Here is a 22,304-nt window from a genome sequence, read left to right as displayed (position 1 = left end):
CTAAAATATCAATTAAATTCATTCAAATCAACTTGAATTATGACTATCCTCAAGTGGTTAAATCTCTAAAAAAGGAATTTCAAATAAAAATTAGGGGTAATATATTCCATTGAGGGCAGTTCAGTGATTGTATATGTACATATGAAAGCTATGTGGCAGCCAATCAAGGGATAAGGCCCCTGATTTATTCTTTGCTGGAGGTCTTCCAGCAAGAAATGGCTTGGAAGATATTTGTAAAATTATTTCTCCCTATAATTCCTGACATAAAAATATCATACCAAATAACAACAGGAAAATGAAGAGGAAAAGATGAGGAGACAAAGTTGTCCAAAAAAAAAGTATAATAAAATTATCTTCCTGATGTTGGCAGATGAGTGAGCTAAGAGAACTTCTGAAAAGTAAGGCAGATATGTTATCTCCTGCCTCTCTATCAGACAGAACTATTTCTCTTTAATTTTTTAAAAGATTATATTTATTCATCTGAGAGAGAGAGCGAGCGTATGCACACAGGCAGGGTGGAGGGGCAGAGGGAGAAGACAACACCTGGATGAGCTGGGAACCTAACGTGGGACTCGATCCCAAGCCGGAGATCATGATCTGAGCAGAAGGTTGATACTTAACTGACTAGGCCACTCAGGCGCCTCAGTTTTATTAGGTGTCAATATAGCATTACATATAACTTGTAAACTTTGATGAGATCTCAGGAAGTATTTAAGAACCTCCACTATTTAGACAGGAGGTTGGAAAGATTGTGTGTCTTTCCTGAGAATGTGTTACTATTAGGTGGTAGAATTTAGGGGAAAAGTGCTCTGATCTGTCATCCAATTGACTCCACCATCCCTTCACAAATGAAACCTTTCAAAAGGTTAAGACTTAAAATGCAGTAAATGGAGTCATAGGTAGGAGAGTTGATTTATCATAGTACTGAGCATTCTTAGAACCACTTCAAATTCATGCAACGGTTACTGAATGTGTGTATGTATGGGTTTATAGAAATAAGTCATGTAAATAAAGCAGAAGTATATGTTACAAAATTACAAACCTATTACAAGTTACATTATAAAGTACATAGAGGAACATATTTCAATCTCCTCTTGTCAGCAAATTTGGGGATTTTAATCAATTCTTTAAATCTTTTCTAAAGGTTCAATAGCCAACTGACAAAATACCTGGATATCTCAGTAGTCATTTAAAGATTAGCTTTTGGGGTGCCTGGGTGGCTCAGTGGTTGAGCATCTGCCTTTGGCTCAGGTCATGATCCCAGAGTCCTGGGATCAAGTCCAGCATTAGGCTCCCCTGAAGGGAGCCTGCTTCTCCCTTTGCCTGTGTCTCTGACTCTCTATGTCTCTCATGAATAAATACACAAATCTTAAAAAAAAAAAATTAAGATTAGCTTTTCAGTAAACTGCCCTCTCTCTCTCTCTCTCTCTGTGACTATCATAAATAAATAAAAAAAAATTTTAGGATCTATTCTATAGATCAACTTAAGACTATAAGAAACTGTCACAGGAGTAAGGGAAAATATGTTAAAGAGAATTCTTAGAAACCTATAAAGGTTTTTCTTTGATTTATGCTATTATAGTAAGGAATCCTGAATGCTTTAATTTCTACTGCAGTAATGGAAGAAAAAAAAGCAAAACCTTCTCCTTTCCATAGCCACCTACCAATATAGTTTCTGCCTTCTAGAGACTCCTAATCCTATATATAAAAGCACAGAAAAGCTGATCGAGAAAAAGGAAAACCTTTTTAGAAAATAGGTGGCACACCATAGTAAGGGTGGTAATGGGCTAACAGCTGTATGACAGAGAAGGATAAAAAGGAGTAATGGTATGGAGAGTGGGTAAAGTGCTGCCTGGACTTGAAAAGTATCTCTGAGGGGCTAGGTCTGAAGGAAGCAAGGGCGTATTTCAGAGACATAACTACTACATACAATCTGTGTCTATAGGTAATATGGAGAAAGTTCTGAGAGCCATTTTATCAAATAATTATTTAACATAGCCAAATGGATGAAAATAAATTAAGAGACAGCCAGGGAGTCAGTAATGGACATATAAGACTTCCTAGGGAGTTCAACCAGCCAGGAGGCCATAACTGGGAAGCTCTTACTCTGATTTCAGATCCTCCTTCCTGACTCCAACTTCTTTGTTATTGGAGCCCCTGCTTCAGGTCATGGGAGGTCTCACAGGACCCCATGACTACATTAAAAAGAGGAGACGTGCCCTGAGTTGAAACTCTGAATTATTTTTCCCATAACACTGTTAGTTACAAAAAAAAAAATTAAAAAAAAAAAAAAAAACACTGTTAGTTACAGCAATCTACAGGCACTACCCATTTCTTGTGATCTATAATCTGTTTCTGACACATTTTTAAAGTAACTATACATTTGTGAGCTGTTGGCTAAAATGTAACTTCCATATGTGAGATTGTTTCTCCAGGAGATATATTTCAAATTCTAAATAAGTTATTTGCAATATCATACCATCCATTTATAAATCAGGGAATTATAATATTGTCAGCATAATTCAATAATGCCATTATAATTATACATTTACTTTATTATAGAAGTGAATGTCAATCTGTTGTTGCTATGCATATTTGGGAAATTGAACTTTCTAGGTTAGTTAAACAAAAAACAGTTGCAGAATATAATTAGTGGCTATAATTATAGCAATGTATCAAAATATATCATTAGTATTCACCTGGTGTGGTGGCTGCTATAGTGCAAATGCATAATAACAATAATGCATTTAACATCAACTTTTAGAAATTTAATTATAATAATGTTTTAAAATTCCTTGATCTCTAAGGGATCTTAATTGTTAACTACCTAAAACTAATAATTCACTCTATTCCTCCCTATTCAGCTTTTAACATCTGCCTTTGCCCAGAACAGAAACTCATTCATAGGGAAAATACCAACACATGTTTCCTAAAATGTCCATTAAGTTGCCTGTGGATTTTTCAAAAATTATGTTTTATCTAAAATCTGTGTTTTGCTCACTCACCACATTTTACTTCTCATAACACTAATTAATCCTTCAGTTCAGTAATGTGAACAGTATACACAATATAAATTTCAGGTGTCATAGCTCAAAGACATGGCAAAAATATATAAAAAATTACAGAAAAAAGAATATTATTTTTCTAGAGCAAGGCATTTTTTTCATATGTACCAAGAACTGACACTTTCAAAGGTTGCTACAACATATTAACCAGGTGTTTTCACGTATCTGTTTATACTGAGATATGTGCTCCCAACTAAGCAAACAGACAACCATTATTTAAAATAAGGACTTAAATTACAGTAATCAGACCATGAAACTCTTCTCAAATTCAAGTTATTGGCAGTTTTTACCTACAGTAAAAGTTATAATTGGCAGAATAGGTCTCCTCTTCAAAAGCTTTCCACTAGTGAAATATTATAAAAAGCAAAGAAAGGTTAACATGTACAACTCCCTACACTATCTTAATTTAAAATACAAAACTGAAGACAATCATCATTTTCTGAGACACTCTTCATCATCATGCCTTATCCCCATCTTCCCTTCTGCCATTTTCTCTGCAAAGGAATATCTTATGGTTTTACCTAGAATATCAAGATCAAGGGTCTGTGCTAGTCTTCTTGCACCATCAGCACCAAAAATATGAGTTCTGTGTTTACATTTTGGACACTGGAAAACACTCATATTTTGGATAAGGCCCAAAACCTAGAATAACAAGAAACACTGAAATTAAAACAAAGTTAAAACCAAATCTCAATCCATTATTTCAACAAGTTTTTACTGAGTGCCTACTGGGTTCTAGTGATACAATGATGAATAAGTTATGGTCTCTGCTCTAAGGGGAACTCACAAGCTAGTGGAAGAGCGAGACACATGTAATTAACTTTAATAATGTGATAAATGCTAAAGATAAAGAAATGACAGGGATCAAAAAAATTCTGTCTGGGAAGAATAAGAGGTTATCTCTAGGCTGCCCATATTACCCAGAATTGCTTCTTCGAGTTGAGGGTGAGAAGAAGGGTTAAAGCCTATAGCAGGAATTCTAGGCGGAAAGAGGAACACAAGCCAAGGCAGTTAAATATAATTGTACACGGACTATTAGGGCTGCACACTAATGGGGGGCCAAGGCAGAAGCTCATTTGATAAGGAGGTCAGCGTCAGATGGTAAGGTACTAAATGCCATTCATGACTTATTCTTGTGACAACAGAAAACCACAAAAGGTTTTAAAGTTGAAAAGATGGTCTCAAGAGGTAATGTTACACAATCAGATCTATTTTAGAAATTTAGCTCTGATAGCAATACAGAAAAAATAAACAGAAACAAACACAGGAAAATAAATTGTTAAGAGGCTATTGTGTTACGAAGTCTCATAGTAAATGACAGCTAACAAACACTGAGTGCTTCTTATTATATACCAGGCACTGGGGTAAGTGTTTTAAATGAACTATCTTATTCACTCCTATCAAAAGCTTTACGAGATGGGTCTTTTATCATCCCCATTCCATAGCTGGGATAAAGGACACAGCTAGTAAAAACTAAAACTAAAAACTAAACTAAAACTCAGCTCTTATCAGAATGTTACCACTTGAAACAAAAATTTCAAGTCTTATAGAAAGTGTCCATCTATTTCTGAGTTTCCCTAGCTTCTGGCACAAAGTAGGTACTTTATGAACATCTGCTGAATAAACAGGCTCTGCAAATATAATCCTTATTCATGTTTCTTTTAATCCTATTTTCTTATTAATGGAAAGCAGTGCATCTCTTCTAGAATAAAAATAAGAAATACAATTATCAGAGGCCTAGAGATAACATGTCTATATCATCCCATCAATTCCACCAAAAAGATCATCATTATAGGAGGTATCTCTATCAGAACATTTTCATTTTAAATGAAGAATGGCACTGACAGTCCACAATGAAACATACATACATGAAAGTGATGAAATTTATTTTTTCTGAAAAGAGAAATAGAACAGACTAAAATTTCCCAGAACATATGCAAATGAAGACAAATTGTGAGGGACATAAATTTGTAGCTAAGCATTTTCCAAGCATCTAATATATGCTTTTTTGCTGATGCGAAGTATTATAAAAATAAATCATATTGTACTTTGGTAATTCAACAGTATCTCCAAAAAGCCAGAAGAAAACACAGCTAAAGATCACATACCTTATTTGTTTATTCAGCATGTCTATATCATACACCCATGGCTTGGTCAAGTTTTACTGCCATTTATGTTAAATGTGATATATTTTCTTCACCGTAGAGCTTTCAACTTACACATAAAAATATCACTCAAGAGGGACGCCTAAGTGGCTCAGTGATTAAGCATTTGCCTCCCGCTCAGGGCGTGATCCTAGAACCCCGGGATCCAGTCCCGCATTGGGCTCCCTGCATGGAGCCTGCTTCTCCCTCTGCCAATGACTCTGTCTCTGTGTGTGTGTGTGTCTCTCGTGAATAAAAAAATAAAATCTTAAAAAAAGAAAATCACTCAAGAAATGGGAAAAGGAAAAACACTTAAATATTGTGAAAATCTAGGTGAGGGTATATTCTAATTCAGAGAAAACAGGAAAAGCATCCCTATTCCAGAATTTCTTAGACTCCCAAAGACATAGAAAGGTATGGAGCATAATGTATTTTCAACATATATGATTAACTTATTATCAATATCTTATTATTGTTTTCCATGGCTTATATAAATGTCTCAGACATGGTAATGCCTGGATGGCTCAGTTTGAGCGTCTGCCTTTAGCTCAGGGCATGATCCCGGGGTCCTGGGATTGAGTCCTACATTGGGCTCCCTGCAGGAAGCCTGCTTCTCCCTCTGCCTAAGTCTGCCTCTCACTCTGTGTCTCTCATGAATAAATAAATAAAATCTTAAAAAAAAATTTTTTAATCTCAGACATGTTCTCTATATAGACTGCAAAATGTCACCAACATAAAACTGTAAGCAAACTCAGTATTTAATGAGTTCCTATTATATGCCAGTAACTGAGCTAAGCAAAAGGAGTAGGATACAGTGGTAAGCAAACAGACTTGATCCTTGCCCTCCTGAAGCTTGCACACTAATTAGAGAAACAGACTGAATAAGTAATAGAACAAAAATCTACTTTAAAAATGCAAGAGTTTCTCTGGAAACAAAGCACAGAGGATTATGAGAGCACAGAACAGAGAGGACTACATCTACCCTGAAAGTCACAGAGGAGTGCCTTGAGGAAATATGTGACCTAAAAGTTAAAGAATCAGCAGGTAAAAACAAGAAAAAAAAAAAGAGAGAGACAGAAGTAGGGAGCACAAGTCTCCTTTAAGGAATTGAAAGACCAACATGGGTGAGGTATGGTGTGAGTGATGTGAGATTTTTCTAGCAGGACACAAAGAAATAAAAACATAAATAAAAATTATTTTGTTACACTGGACTACATTAAAATTAATAACAATTGGAAGACCCAAGAGAGTGAAAAGGAAAGCTAAAAATCGGAGATGGTATTTACAATACACATCCACAACAAAGGGCTTTTATCTGGAATATGTGAAGAATTCCATAAACCAGTAAGAGAACATCAGAAATTTAAAAATAGGCAAGACCTAACAGGCATTCCTTAAAAGAGGATATCCAAAGACCAACAAACTTGAGAAAAAAGTTTTCAACTTCACTAATCATCAGAGGAATGCAAAACAGAATCACAATGAGATACCACACATTTATGTTTAAGAACTGATTAGAACAAATGAATGTCCACACAATTATAACAACGACAACAAAAACAACAAATACCAAATCTTGGTGAGGACAGAGAGCAAGTAAAACTCCCAGTTTCAGCTGAGTGTAAACCGGTACAATCATTTTAAATTGATACAACCATTTTGGAAAACTGGCAGTTAATGTAATTAAATGGATATATGTTCAATTTATACTATGGCACAATAATTCTGCTCTCAGCTATATATTAAAAGAAATGCAAACATAATATTCCACAAAAGACATGTACAAAAGTATCCATAAACAACACTAATTATCCCCAAATAGAAACTGACCCAAAGACCATCAAGAGTGAAATAGACAAATAAATTGTGGCATATTCACATGATGGAATGCTACACAATAATGAAAATGAAAAAACTTTAGCTACAATCAACAGTAGGAATGAATCTCTCAAACATAATTTTAAGCAAAATAAGCAACACAAAGTATATACTTATTATTCCATTTACAAAAAATTTATAAACAAGCAAAACTGATCTATGGTGTTAAAATTTGGGTTCCACTTTGGAGAAACCATTATAAATAATACTTCTATGAATGTTTTTACATATGTTTCTCTCTCTCTCTCTCTCTCTCTCTCTCTCGCTGAATATTTAGGTTGTGCATATTTAACTTTAAGAAAATGCTAAGAAGCTTTCCAATAAAGTTTACCAATTTATACTTGCATGAGCAATGTATGAGAATTCGAGCTGTGCCATGCTTCACCAACATTTGGTATCATCAGTCTCTTATTTTAGAAAGTTTGGTGAGCAAGTAGTGGTATCTCATTGTGCTAGACTGTTCAGACCATCAATCTATTTATACTGGGAACTAAATTTCCTAGAATCTTCCTTCCTTCCTTCCTTCCCTCCTTCCTTCCTTCCTTCCTTCCTTCCTTCCTTCATTTATTTATTTATTTAGAAAGATTTTATGTATTTATTCATGAGAGACACAGACTCAGGCAGAGGGAGAAGCGGGCTCCATGCAGGGAGCCCGACGTGGGACTCGATCCTGGGTCTCCAAGATCACACCCTGGACTGAAGGCAGCGCTAAACCACTGAGCCACCCAGGCTGCCCCCGAATCTTCCTTCCTTTATTATTCCCTGTTAAAGTTCCCTAAAAGTAAAGTGACATGAGATTTGGGAGGGGGAAGTGAAGCTATGGGTATTATACTCTACAGTTTACTTTGGTTACAAGTGGGGAAAGAAACTTGCAGGAATGCAGATGTATTTCAGTTTGTCCTCTTTCTTCCTGATACTAGGCCCATGTCCCCTCTGCACTGTGGCTTTAAATTGCATTACCATAATTACTAATGAAGTCGAGCATATTTTAACATATTTATTGGTCATCTGTATAATCTTCTCCATAACGTGGTCAGTTCTCTTTGTCTATTTTTCCATTGATTATGTGTTTTTTAATTGAATTTTAAGAATTCCTAGTGTTTTTAATATAATTATTTTGTTGAATGATTAACTTTGCTAATGATTTTGTACTAAAATAATATTTTTAAAAGATTTTATTTATTTATTCATGAGGGATACAGAGAGAGAGAGAGGCAGAGACACAGGCAGAGGGAGAAGCAGGCTCCATGCAGGGAGCCTGATGTGGGACCCAATCCCGGGACTCCAGGATCATGCCCTGGGCCAAAGGCAGATGCTCGACCACTGAGCCACCCAGAGATCCCCTAATATATTAAGTATATTATTAAAATTAAGGTCATCTTTTTTTCTACATTTTAAAATATGGATAGTCAAATTTTTTTAAAAGATTTTTATTTATTTATTCATGAAAGACACAGAGAGAGAAAGGCAGAGACAGAAAGGCAGAGACATAGGCAGAGGGAGAAGCAAGCTCAAGGCAGGGAGACCATGGATCACGCCCTGAGCCAGGGGCAGGTGCTCAACTGCTGAGCCACTCAGGCATCCCTAAAAATTTTTAAATCAGTTTGTGAATTGCATTTCCTTTCTATTAGACAGCACTTTGTAGACAATTGAAGTGTGACTATAGAACTAATTTTGGTGATTGCCTTATTTAATGCTGTTTCAAGGTCCTAAAGATGCACAAAAACATTTATGAGGGCCAGTGATTTATGAGTACTTTTAAAAATTGAAGAAACATTTACCTTCAAGACTATATAGGAAAGATAAACTGTCAAGTCTCTGCTTTTAGTTGAAATATCAACTGAGTGTGATTAACATACATATATTTATTTGATTAATTAGAAAAGAAAACACATTATTAAATTATGCAGAGTATGTGTCAGACAACTTTTTCAAACCATAGGGTTAGCTGGAAGAAAGTTTAGAAGAGAACCTTGAGTATTAAAAAGATTAGAAAACACTATACTAGTTTTTAAAAGAGTTCTATAATCAATACTATAGTTTTAAAAGTGTTCTGTAATCAATGAGTTTTGAATAGGAGCCAATAATAAGAACTAACATCAGAATATCCATATGGCAGTTTTATTCATAAAAATTTTCTTAAATATGAAAGAGTTCATGTCCACGTGACCATGTCCACATGTCCCCTCCCAAATGTTTTATGCTGTGTGAATACTTTATGTGTTGTTAAGCTGTTTGTTTATTATAGAGCTATTTTGTATATCTTTGATAGTAGAAACATTAGAAAACAGATGCTTTGCCAGAGCCTAATTTACATAATACTATTGAGATGCAGCTGTAAGCATGCTCAATCATTTTTTAATGTCTCATCAAAATATAAGATCCTTTTTTGTTTCAACGAAACTAAAAAAAATTTTTTAAAGAGGAAAACATGTATAAGATCCTTATCTCAAAAAAAAAGATCCTTATCTCTTTTTACTTCAGCTATTTTACTCAAAGAATGTAAATGCCAAATGCCTACTTAACATCAGCCACCACAAACCTTTTACATGTTATTTTTACGTTATTCCAATCCATCATTGGCTCAGAAAGGTACTTCTTTTATTAACTTTAAAAAAATTGACTCTCTTGAAATATCAACATTGCTCTGAAATATTGGATTTTTGTGTCCAACTGAATTGAATTATGCAAGCTCAAAAGGCCCCAATTTTAATTTCTTCTTGGCATTTAAATCCAGATTCAGGTAAGTAACAAGCAAGATTTTCAGATTACTATATAATTCAATTTCTCAAGGTTAAATTCTTGTTGGTTGGAATTTGTCACAAGGACTAAAACTATGATTTAAGAAAAAAATGAGGAGAAATTGTTAAATAGAAAATGAATAATAACAGAAATAGATTAGATTCTTAAATGTTATTCAGTTCTCCATTAGCCTTGAACCCGTTTCCAGTATATTCCTTGAAGCAAGTGTCCAAATACTATAATTTTTTTAAAGATTTATTTTCATTTATTTTAGAGAGCATGTGCAAGTGTAAGTGAGTGCAGCGGGAAGGGACAGAGGGAGAGAGTGAGAAAAGTCCGAAGCACACTATGCACTGTGGAGTCTAAGGTGGAGCTGGATGCCATGACTGAATCACCACCTGAGCTGAAATCAAGAGTCAGATGCGTAAATTGACTGCAAGCCAGGTGCCCCCAAATATTGTAATTTTTAAAACTGAGATGGGTGTTTCTGTTTTCTCTTTCAGAAGAAGTAGTCTGGCATGGAAAAAAAACAATGAATGGGGAAACCTGCGTTCATATTCCTCTCAGGGACCAACTAAACAGCTGTGGGTCCATGAGGTGCAGCTTCACTTCTTTATGTCTTGAATCCTGAAATGACGGTTTACAACGAATGATGATTTCATAATTATGACCCCTAAAATCTACCACTAAAACAATAACATTCAGAGCCACCCTTTACAGTACTTGGTGCTAAGGTCTATCTATGCTAAGTACAGTATATATAATCTTATTTAACTGCCCTAATGACCTTTGAGATGGTTCACAAAACACTGAAGCTATATTATTTGCTCAAGATCGCAGTTAGTATAAAACATAGCCACAATTCAAACTGGCTAGGTCACTGGTTTGTATGTGGAAGTCACTAAACAAGATGACAAGTAAAAGGACTCAAGGATTTTGTTCATGGGAATTAGGTGGCCCGAAACAGTGAGTCAATATGGGTTAGTAGAGGGGTTTAGCATAGTAATTAAGAGCACAGTTATAAGGGAAGGCCTAATTTGAACCATCTTCACACTAACTGCAGCAATCAAGGCTTTAGACTTCACTTCCTTCCCCTGGTTATGGAGCTCCACTTCCCCAAAACACTTCATTATACTTCTCTTGACTACACCTGAACCTATGGCCCCTTAACTCCTCATTTTTCAATACACCCATTTCCTGTTTCACTTGCCCACCTGGACAATCAGAACCCCAACGGTAAGCAAATTTAATGGAGACTCCTCTTGTTCCCTAAAAATTATCACCATGTGGTATATTCTACTGTGTTCACATTACTAAATTCTGGACTACTCAGTTTTGGATAATCTACAGAAACAGCAGTTAAAATGTAGGCTCTGGAAAGCAAACTGCTTGGGATAGGAGCCCAGATGCCCACTAAACAGATAGGTGACCTTATGTGAGTTATTTAATCTCTATACTACAGTTTCCTCATCTGTAAAATGAGAAAAACAATGTTATCTATCCCACAGAGTTGTTAGGGTTATATTACTTTAATTCATGTAAATCGCATGTAATTCATGTAAATAGAACTGCATTCTAGTTAAAAGCATTCATAGACTTATGAGAGATTCCAAGGAAAGACACACCTGAGCATACAAATTGGTCTCTGAGATGTAATTATGGCCAAGATGCAGCATGCTACTCAGTTTTATAAAGAAAAGCCACTTTTCTAAAAGTGGAAAAGCTAACCAATTGTGAAGTAGGAAGCCACATGTGATGTCATGGGCAAACTAATTAGTGTGTTCCTAGAAAGAATTCAAACAGGACTTCATAAGGCCTCTATAGCCAAAAATGAAAGATTCTTCAAATACATCAAAGGTATGAAACTTCCCAGAGAACCAAATGAGACTGGTTGATAATCACAGAGGAAAAACTATGCTCAAGGAAGAAAGGAGAAAATAAATATGTCACTTGCCTCAATTTTCATGTAAGATCATCTTTTTCTAAATTGTTTTTTAAGGTAGGTCAGCTTGACGTATTACATATAGTAGGACTTTTGGGGTCTAAGAGACAAACCAGACAGATGCTAAAACAGCTCTAAGACAGGTATCATGAATACTTGGGTTTTGAAGACATTCAGGGGTGAAGATAGGGAACTCTGAGTCAAAATGGTTAACTAAACTACAATAAATGGCTACTCTGTCAGAAAAATAATAAACCACAACTCTGATGCTCATTGCTCAGAACATTACAGTCTGTGACAATGAAAATGAAAAGCAATGGAACATGGAAAGAAAACATTGATAAGAATCCTCTATTTTAGGTTCTAAGATCACCTAACTTTTCTTAGAAGAAAATATAATGATTAACCCTTTATAAATAAATATTTAAAAGCTCCACACAACAGTAGTATCTTTTTCTTTTACTTTTTTTGTTTTTAACCAGCAGGAAAAGTAAACCACAGGAAGAACAAGATTCCTATTTCCTTTTTTAAAATACTTGCAAGGCTAAAACAGTTACAGAATTTTCAGAATTATTTACACAGAAAAAAAAAAAAAAAGTAAGTTCAGTGACTAGCATTAGGCTTTAATCTATACTTTTGTTTCCAGATCAGCTGTAGCAGACATGCAGCTGTTGACCTAAGTCCACGGTCTCATCTTCCTTGGCACATAGCTAACCTACATTTCTTGGGCTCCTTGAGAAATGTGACATATGACCATACAACTGAGTTTAGGTGAAGTGTGAACAGAGATGTATGTATGTTTGGTTCATAAAAATCTCCACATGCATGCCTCTGTGCTGTGTTTTTCCTTCTGGCTGGCTCAAATGAGGATGGCCCCAAAGGTGGGCTGATACTCACATGTGAATATGGCAGAGACTACAGTGGCCTAAGTAACTTCCTGGAAGATCACCCTGCTCACTTGTTCATCTATGAATACTATTACATGAGCAAGAAATAAACTGCTATTCCATTTACATCATTATGTATTTTGAGATTTACTTGTGACAGCAATTAACTATATTAAATAATGCATATTTTATATAATTTTAGATTCTATATACTTAGCAATTTAATCTATATTAAGAGAATGGTTTAGGCTCAAGTAAAGTACTCAAGGAAATCTCACAATATTCATCTACATTTTTAACAATTTCTTGTTAAAATTCTTTTTTTTTAAGATTTTATTTATTTATTCATGAGAGAAACAGAGAGAGAGGCAGAGACACAGGCAGAGGGAGAAGCAGGCCCCATGCAGGGAGCCCAATATGGGACTCAATCCCAGGATCCCAGGATCATGACCAGAGCAAAAGGCAGATGCTCAACCACTGAGCCATCCAGGTGCTCCTCTTGTTAAAATTCTTTTTAGCAAATATGGACTAGTCAAAATATGTAGGCCAAATACATAAATATCTATAAATTATAAATTTATCTGTTTCACAATATTCTAAAAGTTTATAATAAGCAACATTAATTACATTGACATTATTGGTTATTCAGTTTGTGCCAAACACTGTGCTACTAAGCCCTTTGTGGGCATTATCTCATTTATTTCTCACCTCAACCATATGAGGGAAACAGCAATGTAATTTCTACCTTATGAATTAAGTAACTTGCTTAGGTTATACAGCTACCAAGTGACAGAGCTAGGATTTGAACTCTAGCCTTCAGACTCCTGAACTTACTCTCTTCACCACTACGTAAGAATGCTTGTGCCAGTAGCACCCTATTGCTTAAAAAATTATTATAAAATTTCTGAAGTAATTTAATTTGCAACCATAAGAGAGGTTATATACTTACTAAAGAATATAGCTCTCTCAGTGCTAAAAAGATGAATCTGGGTATAAAAGGCTACAAATAGGGCAGCCCTGGTGGCGCAGCGGTTTAGTGCCGCCTGCAGCCTGGGGCGTGATCCTGGAAACCCTGGATCGAGTCCACATCAGGCTCTCTGCATGGAGCCTGCTTCTCCCTCTGCCTGTGTTTCTGCCTCTCATTCTCTCTCTGTGTTTCTATGAATAAATAAATAAAATCTAAAAAAAAAAGGCTACAAATATACAGATTAATAAATCTGTTTCTGTGAGGAGATGGTCACATACATCATGTGATGTGAATAGTACTAAAAAGGCCAACACAAAATCATTTTCTCTACCAGTCTCTTCCTTGCCAAACAGTTTTAAATCATAATCCTCATAGAGAATGGCAGGGATTTGTGATTGAGGATCTAACCTCTTATTTCTACTCATTGTCAACCTGAGCAAAAAACTAGCACCTGGTAGATTTATCAATGGCAGCCTAACTCTCGAAATCCCTTAGATTTTTGTCATTTTTTTTCTAACCACCCCTACCCTATGTAATCAATTGCCAAGCCTGTCAATTCTTCCTTCAAAATGTCAACTATATTTATTTCCTTTTCCATTTTCAATGCTGTCAGATCCCTATTCCCTATCACCTACACCAGTGTTATTCCAAATTATTAAAACTGTCTTACCATAAGAGAAATATTTTAAATCTTGATCCAACACAAAAGCCCCCTTTATGTATGTATAACTGAGACCAAATCTTTATAAAGCAATACTTTGTCTTCCTGAGAGTAATTTACCCTGTATTGTTTACAGGGTTTCATTGCTCACTGTATTGGTTTCATGACTCATTGGTGGGTCACAACCTGCAGTGTGAATAACTCTGAGCATTGCAAATGCTTCCTTAATGTTTTCACTCTCCCGGCTCCTGCCCTTTCTATTAATTTCCACCAAATTAAATATTTTTAAAGCTCCATTCTAATTAAGTCTATTTCTCAACCAACATTATTTATGGACTCCTCTAAATCTCAAGAAGAAAGTCCAAATCCTTAGCTCAGTGGTTAAAACTCTACCAAATCTGGGCCTAGCAGAGCTACGCCAAAGCATATTACTTCAACTATAGACAAACTGAACAACCCTGAACACAACTTGTGATTTCCTGATTCTTTTTAGACTAAATTCTGTCCCTACTCAAGTCTCTGGATATGCCTATGGAAATCCTACTCCATTCATTCATTCTGTATTTATTTAGTGAGCAGCTGTATGTTCTTGGCACAGAGGGAGGTAAGGGGTCCCTTCACTCAAAGCTTATAGCATGGCATGCACAAATGTGAAAAGTACTGACAAATATGAAAACAGCTACAAAAGGGGAATTAGAGTCTTACTTGATTATGCACCAGAACAAGCTCACCTAGTTAACAGGGACAGGGCAGTCTCCCAGAGAAACAATCACTCAATCTAAGTACCAAAGGATAAAAAGGAGCTACCAAGTGAAAAATGAAGGTAAAGGGATCTCATGTGGAGAAACAGCATGCTCAAGGCCATGAAGAAAGAAATTCTGTGGAAGTCTAAAATAAGTGGAACATGACCAGTTTCACTGTGGCAGAGAGAATGCAAGGCAGAGTGGCCTATGAGCTGGGGATAAAGACAACAGCAGATTGTGGCTGCCATTATATACCAGGTCAAATGTCTATATAATAGGTACTTATATGCCTGCTATATACCAGGTAACTGAGCATTTAAGAATATTTAAAGCATGTTTTCTTACCCTCCAGGATTCTTCTTCTGTGGAGACTGACAGGTAAACTATAGTGGGATAAGGGCCAAGCCAGACATATGTTCAAGTAGTTCAGAGAAAGATTAACCTTTTCCGGGAGTCTGATAAAAGCTTCCTAGAAAAAGTAATGCTGAGCAGGGATTTGAAATGTGAATATGAGTTCCCAAGCTAATGATGGTTTATCAGAAAAGGGACTATATATACAAAATAACAGGGATGTGAAAAAAATCATGACTTTTCCATGACAGCCCTACTTACTAGCACAAAGAAGAAAGCGTCCTCATGTTCTTCAGAAATCAGGGCCCCTTGACCATAATGGAGCCAGTCTATAGGATGATAAGGTATTTGGCAAAACAAAAACAAAAACAAAAACCTTTATCCTTCTTTTTTTTTCTTCTAATTAATAAGAGAAACTTATCACAGTACTTTGCTTATGGAAGGCACTCAATAGGAGTAAATATATATTTGTAAAATTAACTACTTATTGAATTAAAATTAACTAATGGATCCCTATGTATAGATGCTGTAAGAGGGGAAATATACTTTAATACACTTTTCAGGAACTGAGAAGGAGATTGCCCAAGAAGTTGGGGCTGGATAGTGAAATCCCTGAAACTCTAAGTTCAAATGGTAGAAGGACTCCAAGTTGAGGTGCCTGGGCCTCCTTTGAAGAAGAAGCAATAAAAATGGTTAAGAGTGACAATGCAAAAAGTACTCAAGTTCAAAATGTGTAAGATTGAAAAAAAATTATTATTTAAAAAAAAACAGTCTGTAAACACTGAGATAATCAAGGATTTGGCAGAGCTGATATGATTTCAGGCAGAGAACAAAGAATTTAATAGTTCATCTCTTCTTCTCCTTCCCCTAACCATGCCTTAAGTTTTATTTATTTATTTACTTATTTATTTAGATTTTATTTATTTATTTGAGAGAGAGAAAGTGAGTGAGAGAGAGTGCATGAGCAGGGAGAAGGGCCGAGGGAGAAGAAGGCTCCCTGGATGAGCAGGAAGCCTGATGATGGATGAGGAGGTCTGATTCCGGGACACCCGGATCTTGACCTGAGCAGAAGGCAAGACATTTAACCGACTGAGCCACCCAGGTCCCACAAGCCTTGAATTTTAGGAAACCATTTAAATTAACTTCAAAATATTCTTGTAGATATTACTAAACTCTGTCCATACCAATGAATTCCAATGACATCATTGTTTCCATGGGAACTAATGCACTTCAAAAGGGGAAAAAACAGAAAGCAAGACTAAAAACTAGGAAAAAAATGAAATATAAATGGCATCAACAAAGCATAAATTACTCCTTTGCATTTATGGAACACTTTCTAATTTCAAATGCTTTGCCTTCACTTAGATTCCAAGGCTCTTAAGTGTCAGAAGGATCTCAGAGGTCATCAAATCCACATCCTACTTATAGCCAGGATTCCCTTTACAATGTAGCTAGCTGTACCATGGCTGTCCACTTGTTTCTAGAGCTCATTGTTGGAAAGTTCTCTCATTCACTTGCAAAGATTACTGAGCACCGATCTTGTTCTGCAGGCTTAAGAGATGATTAAGATATTCTACCTCCTTTAAAAATTTTTGCTGTTTAGAGAGCAAATAATTGAAACATAGGAGTGAAAAAAAGAGGGTTATAATAAGGATACAGGATGATGTCAAAAGAACGAATTTGGAGGGATTATGCATTTCCAATGACTTTTACTTCTATTCCACTTCAGCCCCACACACCCATGACCAATCACATTCTGGTGCAAACTTAAACTTCAACATTAACTTTCTGGATCACAAACAGCTCTTTCATTCCAAAACTAATCTTGCACTAGTCTATGAGCTTTATGCAGCCCAAGATCCTTCACTTGAAATATTTCCTCACTGTATTTCCTTGCTGGTATCTTCAACTTTCATTTTCAGTGGCACCCACCTAGTGACCATCCCTCTTTCCCACTGTTATATTCCATAGGAGTCTCTGTCTCACCTTTTGTCCCTTTGTCCTAAAGTGTAGAGAAAAATCTGTCAGAACAATTATAAGATTGCCTCTTTACTTAGATGGCAGTACCTATCAGGTGCTGCAGGTAAATGAAAATAACCTAGAGACTAAAAAGGTGCATGGCTGAATTTGCCATCTATGGTCATTAGACCCCCAACTAGCAAAGTGCATGTAAAACCCGCCCCATAGCCATAGTCACATCAAGTGACAGCATTCGTTAAAATAGTCTCTTGGTGAGCAAAATGATAATTTACAGAATGGGAAATAAAAAAATGTTGGTTTCTGCTTTTTAAAAAACTTTTCCTCAATAATTTCATGATACTTTAAAGTAAACTGGACATATACCTCTTACCCTCATCTTACAGAATGAGAACTTAAGCATTCACTTGTTTGTATACTGATAGGATGACGATTAACTTTGAAGTGGCAGGAACAGACCACTGGCTCTGTCACCTAATTTCTGCTAGAAAGAAGGATTATATATTACTTGCTCTCATAATTTTTGGTAGATAGACGTCTCTCTTACTTTTTTGCTGATTTATATTTTAAAATCCCATGTAAGTATTCTTACTTAGTTATTTGGGTGGGTAAGTATTACTTGTACCTAGTTTATTTTGGAGGCCATAATTGCTCAAACTATGTGCTTTGAAGATTTTATTTATTTAATTTTATTTATTTACTTATTTGAGAGAGAGTGAGTGAGCGAGTGAGAGAGTGAACACAAGCAGGAGGGAGAGACAGAGAGAGAAGCAGACTCCCTGCTGAGCAGGGAGTCCGATGTGGGGCTCAATCTCCAGACTCTAGGATCATGACCTGAGCTGAACTGACTGAGCTACCCAGGCGTCCTGCAAACTATGTGCTTTAATGAGACATTTTTCTGAGGTGTGCACTTGATTACCACTGCTTTCAAAATTTTCCAAGCTAAAATTCACAACATATAATACCATGGGGGTTTTATCATTCATTTATCCATATATAAAGATAGGCCTTAAATATTTCTGATTGTGGGAATACCCTCAGATCATCCTTATTAGGCTCCTCAATTTTCCTAAGACAATCTGGACCCAGTCCAGAGCTCCACAGCTTGTTAATGCATACAGTTCTGCATTAACTGGCAAGGGAGAAGAGGTACTTGTCAAAGAGGATCATCTCAACTCCACTACTCTATTATTTTATACTTTTCAGATGTGCTCCCCTGGGAGAAAAATATTTGTGAAAGAGCCCATTCATGCTAGTACATCACTGGATCTTATACTGTGTTAGTTTCATTGAAGAATTCAATGAAAGTTATGAATTCTCTCCATATTAAAACAAACTCAAGTGAACATATGATTTGGGAGTGGGGGAGGGGTGGAAGCAGAAAGAATCATGAGATTCCTGAAGCTAATTTATGGGCTGAAGCCTAAAAAACTCTGCTCTATAAACTCTAAAATCTATCCCTGAATTAAGCAAAGCCACTAGATAATCATATGGATGGAGGCATCACATTGGCTTTGTACAAAAATGCTTGTTCTAAACTGTACTCTGGCATAAGTCCGCTTGCTTTTGCTGATGCAGGCTAGGAGGATGAACCCTCTACTTATAGTTTTAAAAAAAGTCAATCAGTGTGTTCATTTATATAAACAGTCTTTTCTAAGAACCTAGGGGAGATTTATGCCTCTCTGGTCTCAGTTCTCCTTCTCTTGAATATCATGTTCTTTCTAATCTCATGGAAATGGACAGTTTTATAAAGGCTCTATGTGATTGCTAAAAAATTCATGGATTACTTCTAGCATCTATTTAAGTTCCTTAATGGCATGTAGTTTGTTTACAGATTTGCTTCTCATTCTGATTTTAATTATCCTTTTTCTTAATATTACTACATTTTAGATTTATTTTATTTCGTCATATGGTGTAGAAAATCCTTAGATACTTTTTAGAAGATGGTGAGCTACAAATGACTTAAATTGGAGACAGAGGGAAAAAGTCATCTTTTTCACCTTGTCTTCCTATCAGTGCTCTATTTTAGTACCTCCACCTAAACACTCATTGGGGGGTTTTCTGTTGGTAATATCTCCAAGTATTTGGAGAGATAGTACTTGGTCATAGAACTCATACCTGATGTTTTAGAATTCTTTAAAAAAATATTTTAATGCAGTTAGAATTTTTCTTGATTAATATAACATATACACATTAGCACCTATATGTGTGTTGTTAAAGTAACCATAAAGATGAAGTAGTGTTTTCATATAGGTTTCTGCACAGAAATAAATTAAGATTTGGACTGTATTTCTCCATGACTTGCTTCTTCAGTTAGAGTGTTCTATATTGTAACAATGAAGCTGTAAATGCTTACAGGCACATGGACTTTCCGAAACATCTCAGCACCCTTATGTGCGTCCACCAATGCAATGTCCTGGGGCGTAGAGACGATCACAGCACCTAACCAATAGAAATGACACCATCATTTAATTCTTTATGGAAAGATTACTTCCAAAATTATATTGCTTACATGCTAAAAGAGCCTACTACTACATTAACTATTTAGGTCATTTGTACAAATTTTACATACATGAATGGGAAAGATGAGGAAATGTCTACTTTGTTCTTGTCTATTTTTGACTCCTCACTTCTAAAATAACAACTGACTGACCAATGATTCAAGATCACAGCTATGTCATCAAGACTTTCTTCCTATTCAGATAATGTGCTAGTTAGAAGATGCACAAGGTAAGCTCTGCTTTCAAGAAGCTAATAATCTACTTGGAAAATCCAAAAAAAATTAAAGATTACAACACAATGTGCTAAGCATTGTAACAGAAGTATGCCTCTTCAATATTATGGAATTAAAAAGGAGAAATAAAGGAAAGATAACTAACTCATTTTAGGGGTCAGAATGGTGAAGGTGATAATGGATGGAGTGAAAAAGCAGGAGACAAGGAGAAACAATAGGGGAAAGGTTTCAGAAAGGTGTGATTCCTGAGCTGAGTCCTAAAAATCTATATTATAGAAACTCACTAGTACAGAATGCACCATAAAGTACAGTTTGGTGGGGGTAAAACTAGAGGCTGTGGTAGAAACTGAGATAGAAAATAGTGGTGGCCTAAATGAAGGCAGCAACAAAGGTAGGTGAAGATAGATGCTTTCCTGGGTCTCCACTATGACCCTGCAGAAACCAGATGGTCCTATGATATAGCATTTTGAGAGAAAGTGCAGTGTAAATTTTTAAATGGAAATATCAGAGGGCTGGTTATGATCTGCAGTTTGTGATTTCCTAAATTTTGTGGGTTTTTCTAGATAACCTGAAAAATAATTAATATAAACCTATCCTACATTACCTAGATAACCATCATCTTCTAGCTAAATATACACTGACATGACATTTCAGAGCTCCAAACTATTAAACTGGCACTAAAAGGTAGTATTTCATCACAACTAATGGAAACAGATGTAGGATCAACAATAAATAATGGACTGCTCCAAATGAAGGTCAAATGATACTACAAAGTATAGCTGAAGGGGCATTTTGAAGCAGTCCAAATAAAGACAAGTGGCAGGGAAACCAAGTCATCACAAAGCACATGGCAATATAGGCATGCCAAATTTAAAAGAACCTGTGCCATAGGAGCTAGCTACAAATTCATCTTGCAATCAATATTTTCATTTCAGCAAAAAAACACTTCATCTTTCACATTAAATTAATATCATTAATTTGAATTGTATTGATTTTTTTAAGTTTTGCTTGTATTTCCTCTAAAATTTTTAGTTTTTAAAAAATTACATAAGACCTATAAGTTTAAGGAATTTATATTTACACCTAGCTAAGTAGTCTTATAATAAGAGTAAGTCAATATGGGGTATGGGGCAGATTATTTTTCCTTTAGAAGGAGGGCCTATTCATTACTCAAGTTTGAGAAACACTAGCTTTAGAATTCCAACAGAATCAGAAATCAAATTTTCATTCCATAGCCAACTTCCTATGTTACTAGGGCAATAATCTCTCTGAGGTTGCTGTTACTATGCCACTTTATAGATGAGGAAACTAAATCTCAGAAACAATTAAATGAAACTAATGTATGTAAGGTGCTTGACATGATGCCTAGACACAGGGTAAACATTCAGTAAAAGGTAGCTGATGTTGTTGTTGCTCATATTATCACATTATTTTATTACTGCTATTAATAACATGTCTTAGAAGTTGCTGGAAAAGTCACTTTTATATGTACCACCAGGCAGCTCACCCTACTTTTCAAACTGTTTCACGGGTCACCACAACCTTCTATTTCTATTTGCTCTGCCCAAGGAACCAAAAACTAGTTGACTGTTTACTTTCCTGTCTTTCAAAGATTGATGGAAATCACATCTTTGAAAAAAATTATACTCGATTCTACTCCACAGAGCTAATATACATCCACAATTTGCCACCTTCTAGGTTCTGTTATCAATCTATTTCACTGCTTTTTCATATCTAGGCATTTGGAAGGAATCGGATTCCAGTTCTGTGCCCATCTAGCTGTGTGATTGACCTCCAGCAAGTAACTCAGAATCACTCTAGGTCTCAGTTTCCTTAGCTACAAAGTTAATGCAAAGACTAGATAGTCTCCAAGGTCTCAGCTAGCTCAGATTATATGCTTTAGCACTGCTTCTAAACTATAGTTTCCAAAACCACTCCTGTTCATCCTGACTACTCAGTAAACCTATTTAAGTGAATGTGAAATGCTACCCTACTCTAAGAATAATGACTGTTCAATCTCAGAGCCACTCTCTTCACATGTAAATAAAACCTCCTTGGCTATTCTACCAAATTCTCTCTTAATTATATAACAGTATACAGGGGGTTTTCTATTGCATTAGCCCTAAAAAGCACTTTCAGCTTTCACATGATACAATCATTTTATTATTTTAAATAGCCTTTGTTTACTATTTGTATTACCACTATATGATATA

The 22,304-nt window shown here is 35.8% G+C and overlaps 1 protein-coding gene across 6 annotated transcripts in view; it reads right to left on the bottom strand.

Moving 5' to 3' along the window:
* Positions 1-22,304, bottom strand: part of NUBPL (NUBP iron-sulfur cluster assembly factor, mitochondrial) — a 208,111-nt gene that overhangs the window by 8,663 nt on the left and 177,144 nt on the right. For all 6 annotated transcript variants that reach the window (XM_026007679.2, XM_072761371.1, XM_072761367.1 and 3 more), the window contains 2 exons: positions 19,714-19,799; positions 3,587-3,707 (listed from right to left, as the gene is read on the bottom strand). In XM_026007679.2, the coding sequence (XP_025863464.1) occupies positions 3,587-3,707; positions 19,714-19,799 (207 nt within the window). The remainder of the gene's footprint in view (positions 1-3,586; positions 3,708-19,713; positions 19,800-22,304) is intronic.

Source organism: Vulpes vulpes, chromosome 6 (assembly GCF_048418805.1).
Source record: "Vulpes vulpes isolate BD-2025 chromosome 6, VulVul3, whole genome shotgun sequence".
Classification (NCBI taxonomy): Eukaryota; Metazoa; Chordata; class Mammalia; order Carnivora; family Canidae; genus Vulpes; species Vulpes vulpes.
The sequence above is the reverse complement of the archived record's forward strand: the minus strand, read 5'-3'. Positions and strand labels throughout refer to the sequence as shown.